This window comes from Ceratotherium simum, chromosome 14 (genome assembly GCF_057802395.1).
Source record: "Ceratotherium simum simum isolate JZ-2026a chromosome 14, ASM5780239v1, whole genome shotgun sequence".
NCBI classification, from domain to species: Eukaryota; Metazoa; Chordata; class Mammalia; order Perissodactyla; family Rhinocerotidae; genus Ceratotherium; species Ceratotherium simum.
Genome location: NC_141913.1, coordinates 17,966,938 through 17,986,482, shown reverse-complemented (window position 1 = coordinate 17,986,482; position 19,545 = coordinate 17,966,938). Strand labels below are relative to the sequence as shown.

The 19,545-nt window shown below is 40.0% G+C and overlaps 1 protein-coding gene across 3 annotated transcripts in view; it reads left to right on the top strand.

The window, feature by feature from the left end:
• KCTD1 (potassium channel tetramerization domain containing 1) overlaps positions 1 to 19,545 on the top strand; it is a 186,646-nt gene that overhangs the window by 122,761 nt on the left and 44,340 nt on the right. For all 3 annotated transcript variants that reach the window (XM_014780254.2, XM_004420980.3, XM_087439092.1), the window contains exon 2: positions 17,816 to 17,994. In XM_014780254.2, the coding sequence (XP_014635740.1) occupies positions 17,816 to 17,994 (179 nt within the window). The remainder of the gene's footprint in view (positions 1 to 17,815; positions 17,995 to 19,545) is intronic.

Genomic DNA, 19,545 nt, shown 5'->3' with positions numbered 1-19,545 from the left:
CTGCTTTTTTTTCAAGCACCTTTATTGAGGTTTATTTATTTATTTATTTATTTATTTATTTTTTGTGAGGAAGATCAGCCCTGAGCTAACATCCATGCCAATCCTCCTCTTTTTGCTGAGGAAGACCGGCTCTGAGCTAACATCCATTGCCAATCCTCCTCCTATTTTTCCCCAAAGCCCCAGTAGATAGTTGTATGTCATAGTTGCACATCCTTCTAGTTACTGTATGTGGGATGCGGCCTCAGCATGGCCGGAGAAGCGGTGCGTCGGTGCGCACCCGGGATCCGAACCCAGGCCACCAGCAGTGGAGTGCGCGCACTTAACTGCCAAGCCACGGGGCCGGCCCTATTGAGGTTGATTTAAATGCATCCATTTTAAGTGTACAGTTCAGTGAGTTTTGACAAATGTATGTGCCTATGGAACCATCACCCTAGTCAAGACATAGATCATTTCCATCGTCCTAAAAGTTTCCTCCTGTCCCTCCCCAGTCAGTCCCCCACCCCCTATGCCCCAGCGCCTCAGCAGTCTCTTCTCTGCTTCCTGCCACTGTAGGCTAGTTGTGTCTTTTGTAGCATTTCATATCAATGAAATTATGCAGTATATGTATTCTTCTGTGCTCACCTTTTTGCTTGTGTCTGCTTTTAAAGTGAACCATTAATCCACAGGAATCTAGTGTAGAAGTTTTTAATAACTATAAATCCAGCCCTTAGAATTCTGTAGCTCCATGGAGCACAATTTTGATGGATCTTTAAAAAAAAATCTTTATTATTTCCTTACTGTGCCTGTGGTCCTATATTAGACACCTCATACCCTCAGAACAGCCTTGTGAGGTAAATATTCTTTTCCCCATTTATAAAAGAGGCAGTTTCTTAGGGCATTTTTTTTTTAAGTCTGATTACTGCTATCTAGAAAATGGCCTTAGTTGAGGGAAGTTGAACTTTTGCTGAGACTGGAGCTTCAGAATATTGGGATGTGCCTGTAATGGTATTTTTAGTAAAGTGTCACAAGGTCATTGTAAAGATTAAATGAGATAGTGTGTGTCAAGTGTTGAGTATGGTTCCTAGCACACCCGTAAGGGCCCCCAAATGCTACTTGTCATTCCTGTCATTAGAGGGCTCCGAGGCTGTCACAGCTGGAGCCCCTCTGTGATAATCCAGGCCAGAGCGCCTCACCCTTCAGGACCCTGGGTGGTCCACCCTCCTCCAGGCAGGGGTGGGCCTGGCAGAAGGAGAGGGGCCCTGGCACCCTACCCCCCAGCCTCCCTCCCCCAGCAGCACTGCCTTTTTCTGCTTGTCACCTGCAGCTAAAGTGTAAGATTTCCTCTGAAAAGGTTCCACGTGAACAAATGTGGGTGCTCCCCTAAAGGAGTTCTGCCTTCTCAATCTCTGGCGGGAGAGGGTGTGGCAACTTCAGGCAGGAGTGTGTGCAGGAGCACTTGGACCTAGCTCTCCCAACTTCCAGCCTTTAGGAAATTAAAACAGGGGAGATGCCAGCAATATTGGGATGTTTTAATATCGCACCAGTTCAAAGCGGGGACTGTTCTTACCCATCTCAGTATTCCCAGTGCCACCCAGGCTGGAGTACACTTTTATAGGCGTAAATTGAAAGTTAATCATCTCATAGTTTCTTGTTTGGGACTTATTACACGTTTTAGAGCTAAAATATGGAATTGGCTGATATTTTTTTTAGCAGTAATTTTAGTTTTTGGTTTCTTTAGTTCTAATTTGTCATATTTTCCTCATCCCTTATCCTTCATATCACTTTTGAAATAGTGAATTAAGGTCAATTAGTGTGTGTTGACATCCACCTCAAACTAAATCTCCAAATTATCTTCATAGAAATCTTGAAGAGGTAGTAATTTCAGCTGAAGTGGCAATTAAGAAGCAAGAATTGTACTTGATAACCTCCACAGGTTATTCTGTTGTGGAATCTTAACAAATACTATTCGTCATCAATAATTTAGGTGGGATATCATCTGACTTCCATTTAGTTTTACAAGGTTACACAGGACTCCAGTTGTCTCTGGGGAGATGGCAGAGAGAAAATAGCTGGGCACATGGGTGCACTGAAGCCATGCTTGCAGGTACTTCTCAGCTCAGGGCCCTGAACAAGCCTCCATGTCTCCCTGAGCCTCAGTTTCCCTTTTTTGGGAAGCAGTCACAAACTAGCTCTTTTCCAGCCCTGAGTTCATTTGCTATTCGTTATCAAAATATTAATATGCAAATTCTGTTTTAGAGCTGCTAACTCAAATATGATCCTGTGTTAACGGGATAACATTAATTTAGTTAAGTGTATTGTCAGATTTGACATTGAGGACATAGTCATGCTAATTAGAACAGGTACAGTGAATAGCCTCCTGCTAGAGCTGTCTCATTGAGACTGAATTGAATTGATTTTGATGCTTTCTTGCAGATTTTTAAATTAAGAGTAACAAATGGCAGCAATTGGCTCTGAATATATAGACTTTTACCTAGAACAGCCACAGTGCCACTCTACAGTTGTTATTTTTTACATTTCAGGTATACTAATTTCTTACCTCCTTTCTCCTTCTTTATTATCATCCAGCTAAATTATATTAGTGCAACCGAATATAGCTTTAGAGAGAAAAGTGGTAATCACTGCTTAATTTGTTTAACATTTTAATTTCCATATAGCAATTACATGAAACAGGATATCAAGTATGTTATTAGCAGATAAAATAATTTCAGTGATGGAATTTATTTTGTCTTAGTTTATATAAATGGTTGAATGAATACTAATACTGAGATCCTCTTCTCCAAATGGTGCTAAACAGGCCAGAAATCAAGTGCCATTTTTATTAACTTCATTTGATTACCTTTTAGTTTAGGATTTCCATTAGAAGGTCAGCGCATTTCAAATGTAAAGATTTAGAACATTTTTTATTTGTTTCAGCAAAACACTTTTCCATATAATACTGGACTGACTTAGAAACAAGTCAGTATGTATGTTAATATTTTAACTACATAATACAAGTATGTCATTAATATTTTAGCATCACTCACATACCCAAGTCTCATCTTTTGCTTATTTTTTGCACATAAGAACTACAGAAAGGAGGCACTGTATTTCTTAGGGCACTTCTGTTCACATGGGAGTTCTGAATGCAGTGGCTATCTAAGGCCATCATTGGAGTTAGGATTTCGTGAGGATATGTGAAAAGCAATACTTGTGAGATTTAACGTAATTGTGAAAGTCAGGCAAATTTTCATTCACCAAGTGTCTTCGTTGAGGTAGAGGTTGTACTTAAACAGATTTGAGAATAAGTAAAAGCAGGAAAAGAATGAATTTACTGCTTATTATTCTTGGTGGTTAATAATATCAAAAGTTCATTGATACACATTATGTGTGTCAGATAACATGAATTATCTTTTCCTCTGACAAGTATAAGTTTCTGGGTATTTGTATAGCACTGCATACTCTGCAGTATGAAGTAAGCTGGGATTTCACAGCAAGTTCGGAACCACTGGAAAACAGAGGGAATAAAGAAATAAGAATGGTTATATGAGCGACATATGTGTAGACTGGTATTTTGTAAGTATCCCTTAAAAATAATCATTAAATCCTTTAAAAATAACAATTATCATTTATAAAATCTTTAAAACCATCATAAAAAATAATAGCTTACTTCTTTTTTTGAGTTGTATTGCAGGCACTAGGTAAGTGCTTTCATAACTTTCTACTTTTTTGCATGAATTACTGATTTATCACAATAATTATAAAAGGCATTATTATGACCATCTTAAAGATGGGGAAACTGAGGCACAGAGCGGTTAAATCACACAGCAGTCGTGTGATGGAACTAGGATTGAAGCCTAGCACTCTGGCCCTGGAGCTCACAATTCCATTCTGCCTCTGTATACCATTGCTAATGTGTTAGTAATATTTTTCCAAATAGAATTTATAAAGAGTACCTGTCAATTCATAAGATTATATCATCAAATATTTTACTTGATTAAAAATGTTATTACTTTTATTACAGAATAAACGTCCACCTAAGTTATTCACAACATTTCTCATAGTCTCTGTGTTTAAATCATGTGCGGCTGTATTGCTATATTACATTACTTGAAGTGTCTGCCTGTTCCAGCCTCAGGTTAGTTTTATATTTCCCCTTCTGCTCCTATTCTCTATACTCAAGTGGTTTCTAATACCTTATATGGTTGTTGGAGAGACAAGAAAGAAGTCTCTGTGAAGGAAGGTGAAAGATGGGGAGCCGTGGTGCACCCACCTTTTACATTCTCTTCTGGAATTCAATATTAAGTTATCCAGCAAATGTTTATTTAGTGCCTACTACATGCCAGGCTCTGTGCTAGAGACTGGAATACAGTGAACAACACACACAGCTCCCTTGCCTGCGGAGCCTGCAGTCTGGTTGATTTCCAAGGGTGATTCTGAGTGCGTTTCTTTCGCGAAGACACTTCACCCTGGATTGGGACTTGATAGGGTTTGACTCCCTTGTCCTGCCTTACCCCACCCATCCCAAGAGTTTGTCCCTTAGAGCTACAGGGATCCCGAATCAGCCCCCAGAGCTGATTGGCCGCCGCCTTCTCATTTTTTTAAACCTGAGCAATACCAAGACTCCTAACACCCTGCCTCTCAGAGTGTAGACTGGTAACCCTGGAGATTCCTCGTAGCACGGGTGTTTCTACTGCGCAGTATGACAACGTCAGGCTTCTGTCTTGGGAAGTGTTATGTGTTTACTTTATTTCCACAAAATCTCTATCACCTCATTAGAGTTTAATTTTTCCTTAATTGATGTTTGTGCCTGTTAATGCCATGAGATTTGGGGTTTTGTTTTTTCTTTTTATTTGGTGGGTAGGTAGCAAATCAAAAAGCGTTTGAGGGCCCCTGCCCTAAGGGAAAGTCACGGAGGTCATTTACTGGAAGGAGATCAGAGCACTCAATTATGGAGACTTATAGACTTGCTTTATCATCCTCAGTACTGTTTATTCATTTTCTACTATGTACAAAAATAAAAAAGGATTTCATTAAGTACTGTGGGGAGTTGATAGGAAAAATAACTGGGTACTGCTTACCCCTGATTGCATTCTGATTGTATCTGTAGGCTTTCAATTGATGCCTATGGTCTTCTATTCTATAGGCTAGAACCATTTATCTGTGAGCTCATTTATTGGCAAACTTTCCAAAGGCATCAAGGATCTACATGGTTCTCTAAGAATTAGGCTTCAGACCCACAATCTTCAGAAGAAAGCAATACATAGAGGGATGGTTCAGATTTGTTACCAAGTAGACCGTAGCAAACTACGAGACCTGGAGAACCCTGTAAACGCTTCCCCAAACCTCACTCATGGCTGCCCATCGACAGAGCCCACTTATAGGGACCAAGTAAGGTCCTACTTTGGAATAAACAAGAGGACTTACAGGCAAGCAAAAGGGCATTAGAAACTGACCTCCTGAATAGATAAGGAGACAGGCAGTTGGAAAACGAGGAGACAGAACTAGTCCGATCCACCCCTTCCCCCCACACACACACTTTTCTTCCTCTCTCTTTCTTCTCGTCTCTCCTGTTTTTTCCTTTCCAGCAGTTTCTCTTCCCATCTCCCTCCCACGTCACTGACCTTTTCTCACTTCCTGCCCCTCTTCCATTCCTGCCCGTCTTCTCACTTCTTCTTGGCCTCTGTTCTTGGCCTGTTCCCTGTCCCTTTCCTGCTTCTCTAACACTGACCGCTTTTCTCCGTGGACAAAATTTCATTACCCACCTCAGTCTGCCACCCCCACTGTTGTCGTGACATTAAATACTGTGTCTTGTGGTTAAATAACCATCTAATAAAATTAAGCTGGGGGTTTTAAGAATACCAAAGACATTCTGCTGCACGTTTCACTTCCTTGAGCAGAAATGCTCCTGTGCAAAGACTTCTGCTGCCGTGGGCAAATGAAAGGCCTGTTTTCAGAGTCTGATCCGGGTCCTAGTGGGTCAGACACTACCAGATTGCCCCAGACCAAGACAGCACGTTGGAGACGGGAGAATGCAGGCTTAGATCCCAGAATATTTTGCTTCTAACTTTAAATCAACTAACTGTTTTGACCTTGGGCAATTAATCTAAATATTCCTGCTTCAGAAGAATTTCCTTCTTTGCAAAAGACAGTATTGGCCTTGCCCTCTTCCCTCTCCGGACCTTTTGGAAGGCTTATGGGTTATGATAGTTCATAAGGTCTTTGGAATTCTGGGATTTCATAGATAATTACTTCATATGCATAAGGCCCTATGTAAATTCCAGGTATGATTGTTTTTCTAATGCATTTCCATTTTTGTACCAAACTTTTTTTGCCAATCAGGTTGATCTTTAAAAAGTTGGTTTGTTTTTTACTCTTGTTAGTATTTATTTTAAGATACTTCCCCAAGAACACAGATGTCTCCTTTACAGTGTGAAAATTGTAAAGAATAGCTCGTTGCAATAAACTACCAAGGAGGATGACTGCTTCGCTGCTGTCTTTACTGCTCATTCGCATTCTCCCTAATCTGTGCTTTCAATGCTGTCTTCTCATCCATCTGCTCCTCTGCAGGAAGTTTCATCAATCAATGTCTCCTCTAATATATCCCAAGAAACAGGTCTACTGTGCTCATACTAGGACTGGCAATTCACCTTTGGGCACCTTTAGGCCTCCCAGGGTCACTGGCCACAGTTGGCTGCTGGCAGACCCAGCCTCGACCACATCATGAGGAGCAGACCCAGAGTGGCCCATTGATTCACCTCCACTTTCATTTAACAGCAGTTCCTACTAGCAGCTCGAATGGGAATAATGTAACAAAGAACCAGGATGACCTAAACAGCCAGAAGAGAATCAGTCCACTTCCTCTGAGGATAAAGATCCCACCTAGCACCAGATTTCACCTAGGAGAAGCATTTTTGGCAAGTCACTAGACCTCCGGCATGCCTATCAACATGACATCACCCATTGGTTCTGGTACGGAAACATTGAGACTACTTCCCTCAGTTGCCCCAATTTTTTATTCAATATGTCTTCTTGGAAAGATGACACTGATTCTGCTTACAAGAGATTCTTTATTAAAAAGCATCTATTTTATATTGCTAAAACACATTATTTCTACTCTGTAAAGGAATCTCAAATAAGCTGCTTTCAGATCCTTCTAGTATTTTAGTACATTGCAAGATATAAATAAATAAACAATACTCCAATAAAATGGCACTAAGTAAAGAATCTCTCTGAAGTAGGCATTCTGCTCATTAATCACCATATTTTATTGGCCATTTCCTCCTGTCAGTGAAGGCAAATAAAAAGTAGTAGTGATTAAAATTTAATCTTCCTAATCAGAGAAAATGCTGTGATTGTTAAGAAATCTCCAAATCTTAGTCTTGGCTGCTGCCGCCTTTTTTTTGCACTCATACTTTTGGAATGCCTTTCATTTCATCACCAGTTCTCCTTTCTTTCAAAGGAATTTTGAATTCCAATTCTGACCTTCTAAAGTGGTAAATTTATTAAGACATTTGAATCTCTATGGTTTCTATTTTTTTGAGTCATAGAATTGTAAAAAAAAAAAATCAGGACTGAAACAAGCATTATAGACCAGGGAATGGGAAAACTGAAGTGAGAGATGAAATAATTTGCCAAGGCCACGTAACTCATCAGTGACATGGCACAGATGGGAACTTGGGTCTCTACTTTGTGACATTCTCAGGAAAACGTTTCTGGCTTTAGAAACCTCGATCAATGTCAACTCTGTTAGAAGCACTGCAACTAGTTCCCTCTTTAAAAGGTAATTGGGTCAAAAGTTAGGAATATGATTCTTGTAATGCGGAATTACTAAATATAGGTATGTCTTCTTTAAAAATAATGTACCCCAGATTCATAAAACCAAGAGTAGTACATTCCTTGCTGTACCAAAATATTATTTGCCCTAAAAATGGTTTGCTTAAGAGTGTCAATAAGTAGTTCTCAGAGTATTTAAAGCATGATTTGATTTAAAATGTTTTTATTTACGTGGAGATCTCTTGTCATCAGGAGTTCCCTGGGCATATGGCTAGTTCCCAAATCAGACTCCTGACTCCCTGAAAAGTTCACCTCCATGGGGCCCTAGCCCAGTACCAAAGAGAACAGCCAACCAGCATTTTCTGCATGAATGAACAAGTGAGCAAATGAACTTTTTGAACACATCTATTATGTAAGTTAGAGTAAGCTAACATATTTTCAAACCTGTGTATCTCAGTTTTTGATTTTTTCATGCAAAAAGGTCAGGCAAGTAGCCATTTAAGAATCTTAGGAGGAGGTTCCCAGGGACCCAGTTAATGTTAGAAGGAACACATTTAGCTTTTGACATTGCTGGACAAGGAATTTTTATGACCACATCCAAGAAGTCAGTAAGTCAAGTTTATTGTCTATTTAGAGGCAGATGTGTCCTATAGTTAACTTCTAGGACTGGCAGTCAGAGGAGTAAATAAAATGCCAGTTCTCTGTGATGGGGGGAGGAGTCTACTTCCTGGGTCACCTGGCTGCTGCCTTCTGCGTGACCACTGACAATCCTTCTAACCCTCCAGCCAGTTGTGTTCATCCTAAAACAGACCGAATGGAAGAATGTGGATGGAGCAAGGCAAGTCTGTCTCTCCTGTTATGAAAGCCAGAGTATGGATAGCCTAGTTAGTAATGGAGAGTGGTAACCTTATCCTGGTACACAATGGCTAGCGTGTAAAATATCACAGTAAATTCATTACTAGATAATTATAGGCTAAGCCACTTGACCTCAGAGTCAACTTCCTTCTCTGTGAAATGGTGATAATGCTTAACATTGTGCAGAGGTTTCTGATTTCAGACTGGAAGGCCCTCTATGAGTGTTAGATACTGTTTCATTGCCAACCTTTGCTGCCATCTGTGTCTTCCTTCCAAGAGAGCGCGTGCAGAACTCTAACTTCTGGAAACACAAGAGCTGTGCATGTACAACTTTTATCCTCTTGCTGTTGCTGTATTTTAGATCTGGGACTGGAGGGGACCTCGGGGAGACGACAGATGATGAGATAGTTCCCAAGAGTGTGGAAACCATATACTCCTGCTCCTTTCTTTCAGGATCAAACTAAATAGACTTCTGTGTCAGCTAAATATGAGCTTACCATGACCTGAGGCCCATTTAATTTTCTGTTCTGCACATTTCCTCCCTGGCAAGAAAATAAAGGGAAAGGAAGCATTATCCCTAAATTCAGTTCCATTTCTTTATTTCTTCATTCAGTCCTTCATTTAAAAATGTCAAAAAAAAATCCTGATTATGAAGGTAAAATATAGCAGCATGCCAAGAGTATGTACTAATTGATTTAATTGGACAATATGTTTTTTCCTTTTTAAAAATAGAATTTTTGGGCCAGCCCCGTGGCTTGGTGGTTAAGTGAGCACACTCCACTGCTGGCGACCCGGGTTCGGATCCCGGGCTCGCACCGACGCGCTGCTTCTCCGGCCATGCTGAGGCCGCGTCCCACATACAGCAACTAGAAGGATGTGCAGCTATGACACACAACTATCTACTGGGGCTTTGGGGGGAAAAAATAAATAAATAAAATCTTTAAAAAAAATAAATAAATAAAAATAGAATTTTTTTTAAGGGGCCGGCCCCGTGGCTTGGTGGTTAAGTGCGTGCGCTCTGCTGCCGGCGGCCCGGGTTCGGATCCTGGGTGCGCACCGAGGCACCACTCCTCCAGCCATGCTGAGGCCGCGTCCCACATACAGCAACTAGAAGGATGTGCAGCTATGACACACAACTATGTACTGGGGCTTTGGGGAAAAATAAATAAATAAAATCTTTAAAAATAGAATTTTTTTTAAGTTTCAAAAGTAATAAATGTTCAACACTATAAAGCACAAAAGAATAAAAACAGAAACAAAATTTGCCTGTAACATCATCACCCAGTCCTAACCCCTGCTAATATTTTGGTGTGTTTAATTCCAGAATTTTTCATCATACATACAACATATCTTTGCAAAAATGGCCTTTCCCTATAGAACTGTTACAGAACCTGCTTTCACTTTAATGCTGTTTTAATTTTTTTAAAAATTAGTAATATCCATAGTTGAGCTGTAGTGTCTATTTAAAAATACTCTGTGATGTTTTAAGTACATTTAAAAAATCTAAGAAATCTAATTTAAAAATTCATCTAGCTAGTAATAAACACAGCAAAATTCTATCAAAATGTTCTCTTTTCTAGTTAAAAAAAAACACAACAGAAAAAAACCCAGAAATTTAGGCAAATAGTTGCTCTTTTCATGGTCCCAGCTTGGTAATCTAATAAGGGAGCCTCTTGGATACATATTTCATTACGAAAAAGAAAAAAAAAAAGGCATATTGAGGTCACATACTCCATATCCGGCAGAGATTTTGCATTGAAATAGCTAAACACTAGTAACCCCTCTTCCTGGCCCACAGCAAGAAGAGTAGATTAGCACACATTTGGTCCTGTCCAAAATGTCCAGAAGACATTTGGTCCACACCAAAAGGTCCTTGATATCTGGTCATATTTGGTCCTGTCAAAAACATCCATGGAGACATTGGGTCCTTGCCATAAGGTCCTTGGTATTTGCAAGACCGTTTGGTCCTGTTCAAAACATCCACCATACATTTGGTCCACACCAAAAAGTCCTTGATATCTGGTCATATTTGGTCCTGTGCAGAACATCCGTGGAGACATTTGGTCCGGGCCAAAAGGTCCTTGATATTTGGTCCTGTGCAAAACCATTTGGCATGAACCAAAATATGCTCATGGACGTTTTGGAAAAAACCAAATGTCAAGGACCTTTGGGCACGAACCAAACGTGTGATGGACATTTTGGACAGGACCAAATGTCCTGCAAGGGAAGAATAACATTTTGCTATTTCAGATGAGGAAGTAATTGCAGATTAATTTAACACAGTTGCTAGTCATTTTGAAACAACTTTGAATCCTCCTATTTTTTATTTTTTTTATATCTGTGAAATTAAGATTTTGATCTGAAAAGAAAAATCAATCCAGTTCAAGTGCCATTTCATTTTATGAACCTACTATGATGATTTCATTCTCTGCTTCTTTTCATACACTATGTCCAAAGCACATAACTAGCCTCTTTTTATGCTCTGCCCTATTTGCTTTTTGTTTATCTATACCTCACAATGTAATGCTTTATCAGTGTAAAATGCTGTCTTTCTCACCTATGGGTCTTACCTCCTCAACTACTTTAAAAGTTCTCTTCTCACCAGGTCCATAGACATTTCCTCTGTACATCTGGTTTACTGGTTTGTCAAATTCCATTTTTTGTGTGCATAAGGAAAGAAACTTCCTTTGTCCTTCTCTATGCCAAGCACTGTATTGTATGCCTTCACAAACACGTCTCACCCTCTGCCATATTTACCTCTCTGTAGAGTGGGAAGATTCATCCCTGTCTTAGAGACAAAGACGCTGGAGTCTGATAGATTTGGAAACTTCTCTAAGATCATACAAAGGGTAAGGCTGAGCTCAAACCAGGTCCTCAGATTCCGAAAACCGGGGCTGTTTCTCCTCTACTCTGTACCTGTTCTGTATAGGTGACTTTTCCAGCTGTATAAAGTTTTGACAGTTGTCTTACCTTTAAAAAAATGTTTTTCTTTACTTTTTTGAGGCAGAAATCTTTCTCCAATATATCATATACTTTTCAATCTAAGCTAGTCTAGGGTTTGATTTTGGATGATTTTTGTAGTTAGTTCTTGTCCTATGGGCTAGAAAACCAATGACCACACTTGTTATACAGATGTGACTTAAGAGTAAGTAGGTTCTATGAGTTTGAAGGCAGCTCCTATGAATAAAGTAAATGGAAGATCGGATGTCAAATTGGAATGTTCAGAAGGCTTTTTGGCCTAATTCTCTGCTGTCTTCAGAGGTTGACAGAAACTGTCCTCTAAAAAAATTATATATACAGTATTCATCAATTTTGAAGCACTGCCAGGGTTGTTGTTTTTTTTTTAACATGTGAAATTATAAGAAAAGATTTTTTGTTCTCTCCAGGGTCATTCTGCTATTTAGTTAAAGTCAGTGGAGACCATAGAGTTTGACACATGGTAGGAGCTCAATAAATATTACTTGAATGAATGAAGAAACCAGTGAGGCCTCTTACAAAATACATTGACGTTATGGTTGAGAGTCTTGTCTATGATTAGGTAACTATGGTCAGTAAAGTGATGTTTTTCTACAAGAACCATTATTGTGAGTCCAATAGGATTGTGCCAGTCCTAAAATAACACTCCCAAAGTAACCACAAATTTCCATCCTAGGAACTAGCAGGGTTCTTTCCTAAGATACTTTGATTACAGTTTACGTACCTCAAATGGTTGGCCAAGGATCAGAAAATAGAATAGTCAGAACACTCCAATCTCCAGGTATTCCATATAATATTGATGCTACTTGAGTATGTCTGTGTGTGTACACGTGTGCGTGCATGTGTGTGTGATATAAATACATGTATATTAAACGCAGGTTGAAATTTGTGGAAAAGTTATGATTTGTATTAAATTCCTTCGCTGCTCTATTGAATGTTATAAATTATGACATCAAATAATATAGATAAGTATTTTACTATTGATGGGCTTTTCTGGAAATATCTCTAAGAAACCTATTTCTTTCCCCAGTGAAAGAGGTAATATAGTGCATTTTGATAGTGAAACGTGACATGAGACGGGGCAGACATTCTTAACAAATAAAGTCGTTAAAACTTTCAGTTTAAACTTCAGCTCATTTGTTCAAGGCAGTGCCCCCGGGGCTCCTGTTTGAACAGCACACAGCAAGGTTAGATTTAGGAGGCGAATTTTTCATTAGCTTCTTTTGAAAGATGCCTGAAGTCAAATCCCTTGAAGGACTCTCCTACCAAAAAATCATTGCCGCTCTGTTGGGTAGGTGAGGTGGATGATTAAGCTACAAGGAAGCCGCAGACTGAAAGCAGCTGGGAAATGGAAATTTTAAAGGTAAACTGATCAGCATGCCTAGAAAATCCATATAAGATAGAAATGGGGGAAAGAAGATTTAGAAATAAAATTTCCCACGGTTGTTCCATGTCAGAGTATTGTCATCAGATTTGGTGAATCCTATGAGAGGAAATAATAAACATCTTTCTGGGTTTTAAAAAAGGCAATATTTCACAGAAATTTAAATGAGTATTGGGACAGTAAAGTGTTTTGACTGGAGGAGTTTTTTCCAAGATTATTTTTGGTTTATTTTCTTTTTAAGTAGAACTTAAAGTAAATAAATCTTAAGTGTACATATGTATACAACTGTGTAACCACTTGGATCAAGATTTAGAACTTTTCTAGCTCTCTAGAAGGCTCATTCTTACCCCCTCCCAGTCAGTACCCCCCAGACGTGGCCAGTGTTCTGAGCTTTGTCGTCACAGGTTCATTTTGCTGTCTGTAACGTCGTGTGAATGGAATCATATGGGACGTGCTCTTCTGCCTGGTGTCTTTGCTCAGCTCTCTGTGAGATCCATAGATGTTGCGTATGCGGCAGGGCGTCATTCTTTTTCCTCACTGTGTGGCTATTAATTTATTTTCATAAAATTCATAAAGAAGAGAGAAATACTGTTAGAAGGGGAGAGGGAAATGAATGTGTTGCAGAGTCAGAAGCCGTTCGTATTCACTTTTAAAACACGCCTGCTTCTCTGTCTAAACATAAGTGATAAGTTCAAGTTGTCACGATTTGGGCTTCCATATATTAAGAAGAATTCAAACAAGGTTTAGTATGCTGTCCATTACGATAGCTACCAGCCACATGTGGCTACCTACATTAAAATTTAAATGATTAAAATAAATTACAATTAAAAATTCAGTTCCTCAGTTGCACTAGCCACTCTTTAAATGCTCAAATAGCCACATGGAGCTACTGGCTACCCTACTGAATGGTGCAGATATAACGTAGCCATTATTGCAGAAAGTTCTATTGGACAACGCTGTTTAGAAAGCCACCTATTAGGTCTCTTTTTCTTCCTCTTCCCCTTTTCCAGACATGGATGTTATGGTGGGTTTTATCTATTTTTCATTGTAAGTTATCATTTAATTCTGTGGTTCTCCGATCATCTTCTTACAAGCTTCTGTTTCTTGCATTATCCCTCCACCCTGGGGAAAAAAATACGTGGGAGAATTCTCACAATATGCTGAACTTTTAATTTCTAGAATGTTCCATGTGCTGTCCCTCTTTGGGGCCTTGGCAATACTGCTTGGAGCCCTCCTTCCAGCTTCCCACTGTTTGTTGGCTTCTCATCCATCAGATCTCAACCTAGATTGTCTCCAGGGAAGCTTCCCCATCCCTCCTCCCAGCCCGCAAGCCTGGCTTACGTGTCCCCTTGATTAAGCTACCACAGGAACCTGGCTTTCCCCAGCCTGGCGCTAGTTGCTTGTCTCCTGGCTTCTCTCTCCCACTGGACAACAAGCCCGGTAAGGCCAGGGACCAGTCTTGCGTGTTCACTGTTGTATATCCATCCCTTGGTACAGTGCCTGGCACTTAGGAAATGTCAATAAATATCGTGGAAGGAAGGAGCAGTGGGCTGCACAAGGAAGGGGCAATAACCAAGTAGCTTAATGTGAGGGTGGGGTTCCTCTCCCCTGCGTGAGGAGACTGTTCCAGAAGAGGGTTTATCAGAGACAGCTTTCTACCCGGCCACCTTTCAGAACCACATCAGTGCTCTGAGCTGTTTCTTCAGTAGTGATAATGCCACATCCAAGACATTTGCACCCTTTCTGATTAAAGCTGATGGTTTTCATTTCCCTGGAAGTAGTACTAAAAGACATATCCAAACTGAGACATTGATGGGTGAGTGATTGAAGGGAGAGCAGAGTTGGAGAATGATGATAATATGACAGAAAATTCTGCTGCATCTATCAGCTGGCAGCTGTTCTTGGCGTCACAGGCCAAGTCTCACCAAGCCAAGTGACCTCACAGGGAGGCAGCTGTAAAGGAAGGTGTTCTATCAGGACAAGTAACAGAAATCCCAGCTCAAACTAGCTTTAAAAATAACGAGATTTGTTTTCCCAAGTAACAGGATATTTAGAGATAGGAGGCTCAGAGTTGTCGATTTGGTGTCTAAACAATGTCTGTGAGAACCCTGCTCTCAGCTCAGTCCTCCTGGGCGTTGGCCTCATCCATAGGCTGGTAGGGAAATGGCAGCTGCAGGTATGGATATCCCATCTGGGACCTCAGTGTCCATATAAAGAAGAGAAACGCCAGCTCCAGCCACTGGTGAGGGAAAGAGGTTGCGAGAATTGTGTTAAATGAAACATCTAGATATTAAGTGTCCACTACAAGTGCCAAGACCTCCCAGCCCCAAAGATCACCTCCCAACCCCAGGCTATGAATTTTAAAAGTTCTTTCAGCCTGCACCAATAAAGAAAATACTGAATGAAAACCCTTTACTCTGTTAGCTAATATCAGTTAATGCCTTAGAAATGATCAACACTACGGGGACACATACAGAACGGGGAAAGCTTCTGGGGTGGAGAGAGAGAGCCTAGGAGAAGAGCTAGGAGGGCTCACCAAAGACCGGCTCTGATACTTACCAGTCTTGCTCGAGTCTACTGAGCCCAGCCATCAGGAAACTCCCTCCTTGCCCCTAAGGGTTAATCTCCACCACTCCTACCCCAGCTGAAGAAACACTGGTTTAATTTAAATTTAGCAATATCCATACATTTATGATTTACAATGTAGATGGTATATATTCTGAGAAATCTGGAATCCTTCAACCGATCAGTTATGCTTTAATTTTTTTCTCCTTCTATATAGCCCTCGCGCTGTTAGAGCTGTGCTGAATGAGGTCACAATCTAACTACAGTATTAACCCTGCAAATCTGTTCATTTTCGCCTGAGCACCCTCAGGCAAGATATAGAACGTGTCCAATTGAAAAACTATTACAGACACCGCGGTACTGTGATGGGCTGAATTGTAACAGGGAGGAGGATGTGGGGAGGGGCTGTGTGCCTTTAGCCGGGAAATCATTTTCTAAAAGGAAGTCAGGTAGTATGTATCTCTTAAAAGTAGAGATTATATGATTGCATTTTTAAAGGAAAAATGTGTCTTTGGTCATCCGAATTTTAAAATGCTACTTTTATTATTTCCAAATCTTAAGTTTTTTTTTTATATTTCCTACCAATTGTATCTTGGTTTTTAAATTTTTTCCCCTATTCAATATCTCTTTACTTTCTTTTCTCTGTTGTGTTGCAAACATCCTTTTGTGTTTTTTTAATATCTATTTTGCATTATTAAAAATACAGAGTAACATATAAAGAATAATAGAGTGAACACCCATGAACCCACCACCCAATTTAAGAAATAAAACGTTAACTCTTTTTCTGTGAGTGTTTCTGGGCTCTGTTTAATCTAGCACGGAAAAAAGCACAAACACAGATGGTCAGCATTTTGTGTAAAGGCCCAATCAGCAGCCCATTCACAGTAGATGCGGAGTTTCAGAAAGCGTGTGCGTTCACGATCTTGCCTGGACATGTGGTTAATGCTAAGTAGTCTAACATTGTGCCCCAGGTAACTGCTAAAGCTGTTTCAGATCATAAAATCTATGATGTTTTGCAAATTTATATTTTATCATGCTGGGTTTTATGCACAAAAACTAGATGACTTCCCTTTTTTAATCTCCTTCAAAGGAACTTTTCAAAATCCCTTTATTATGCCTTATCACTGGCTTTGCCACACATTGTTTGCATGTTTGAAAACAATCTCTGGCTAAATTATAAATCTGAGAGTATACTAGTGGTGTTTGTCTTGCAGAATTCAGACATACGTAAATGCTGTTTTCGCTTATTCCTCAATTGTGGACTCTAAATATTTGACCGCTTCATTGAGTGCCAGAGACCTGACTTTACGTGTCCGTCGTTTGAGCTCTAATTTAGAAGCAATCAACCATGTTTGCAGAGCGTTTGAAATATTTATATTGTATCCATGGAAAGGATGTAATATTTTATTTTCTCAAGAGGACAGTTTCTTCAACGTGATCTTGCTGCCGCCGTGTGATCTCCTCCTCCTGCTCTGTTCGCTCCCATTGCACCTTTGCCCTTGGGACTGCCCACTGCTCCATGGACATCTGCCTCCGCGCCCCCTTGGGTACTCGATCTCTTCAAGAAGTCCAGCATGCACAAGAGCAGCTTGCTCCTGGCTCACAAGCACATACTTATCCCTGGAGGGTATACTCTCTTCAAAGCGTCCCCAGACCAGAGTCTTATAGGGAGAGAAACAGAGAACCAAATGCATAGAGTATGGATAGATTTTTTTTTTTAATCTGTTAACTGATAAACTTGTGCCTATTTACAAGGTTGCTTTGAGTATGTGAGCTGATGGCTAGAGCAGTCATGCCCTCTTTTTCCTGATTTGAAAAGTAGAAATCGAAGAAAACATTTTGCAGAACACAAGTGCTAAAGGTCTGTATGATTCCAAGTGCATAGCAATAAGGAAATTTTCAAAGAGAAGGATAAAACATATGTATTTTATTTAGATGTGTATTGTTTTAAGTGTTGATTATCTCGTCATTTGGAATAAATAGTACTTCTTCACATGCCATTTACCAGTTGTAAAATCCGAGAATTCATTAGTAAAATAAGCTGTCATAGTGCTCAGGATGATTTGAAATGAACATTAGTTCAGCTCCCTGATTCTGAGCATGGGAAGTTTCCCTTTTCTCTGTTATAGAATTTGTTTTTCTAATATTCCTTATAACAAAAACAAGAGCTTCCTGATTTTCCAGATTTTATTGCCGGATGAATATCAGCACTAGTCACTCGCTTATTCTTTATGATGTGTGTTTCCTTTCTCTCCATGTCTAAACTTGCTTATCTCTCTGTAGGACAGTCGGCCCAATATGTCAAGACCTCTGATCACTAGATCTCCTGCATCTCCACTGAACAACCAAGGCATTCCTACTCCAGCCCAGCTCACAAAATCCAATGCGCCCGTCCACATTGACGTGGGCGGCCACATGTACACCAGCAGCCTGGCCACCCTCACCAAATACCCTGAATCAAGGTAATCCGAACAGCGGAAAAGTCAACTCAGAAGTGCATGTCTTTGATGGTCTAACTGTTTTTCCTCTGACCAGCATAGCAGCATGGCCTTGCCAGGGCCGGGGTTAGGACACGAAGGTGCCATGCAGGCCATCCCACTACCAAGGCTGTCTTGGATGTGGCTGTAAATCTTCTACGAGTCAGGGTGGACCCACAGCTTCGTCAAGTATGAACATGTAAAAATGTCATGTGAGAATGGAGTTCTGTGATGTTTCATTCTACAAAGATCTTCACAGTTTTCAACGTAGTTCAAACAGGACCATGATTTCTCCGCCTGACCTTTCTTCTGTCCTCTTCTTCTAAAACACACTTTCTTATTAGTTCTTGTAATTTTATAGGAGATCACTTGGCCCACTAACTTGTGAACTAGAGAGAAAAAAAAAAAGAGAGAGAGACTGTTATCAGTGAGGCAGTATATTTAGAACAGTATGCAAAAGTCCAGGAAGCCAAGATAGTCTTGTTTAAAAAAAAATGAAGGGCGCTGGAACTTATGAAAGCTCAATGCAGATAAGTAAATATAGAAAGTGTATGAAGAGGGAGAGTGGTTTACAAATAGGCAATATACATTTATGCTTATGAGATACCCCTCCCAGGCCCCCACCCACCTATTTCTAAAGGAGTTCCAAGGAAACAATTTACTTTGCATTCTTGGACAACCCTGCTGGCTCTGCCTAGATCTGGGGGCTATGCCCAGATCCTCTAAAGGAATTTATCTTCACCAGCTCTGCTGGTGGATAGAGGAGGAGGCATGAGATCCCGTGGGCTAACATCAGGAAAAGGGATGTTTTTCTGCATGTTTTTCTCATATGAAATGGAAACACACCACTTGGGCTTCCGAAGGGCACCAACTACATTTTTAAGAACTCCTTACAAAGTGACAGCTCTCAGGTAGCTTATAGCCTAAGTAGATAGCACTGACATAAAAATCACTGTCATCTTGATAACTGATAAGCACGAAGACTGGTTTTTTGTTTTGTTTTTTTATCTCACTCCACTACCTGATATTTTATGAAAGAATGTGAAGGTTGAGAAGAAGACAGATGAAATATTTTCCCTCTCCATTTCCAGATTTAATTTCTACAATCAAAATGAAATCATTTTTTAAAAAATAGATGTCCATTAATTCAATTATCCAAAAAAACTATATTTTTAAATGAAATGATCATATCAGTTATGAGGATTATTGAGCCCCCACCTTCCCTAAGTGCATTGTAGTAGGTGCTACAAAATCATGTTACATGATGGGTATATTTCCCAAGAATATCATTATATAAGTAGTGTTCTTTTAAAAAAATACTTCTTTCCATTCCTTCTAACCTTCCACTAAGACCAACATCAACAGCAGAAAATCACTGTGCCTCGTCACATGAACACTTAATTCTAGGGGGCAAGTCACGAAACATACATAAGAGTCAAAAAACAAATCCTCACCTGTAGCAAAATTCACTGGTCTGGTCTAATGACCTTGTGCTTCAGTCTGATTTTTAAACTCTGATACAGAGGGAAGTTCATA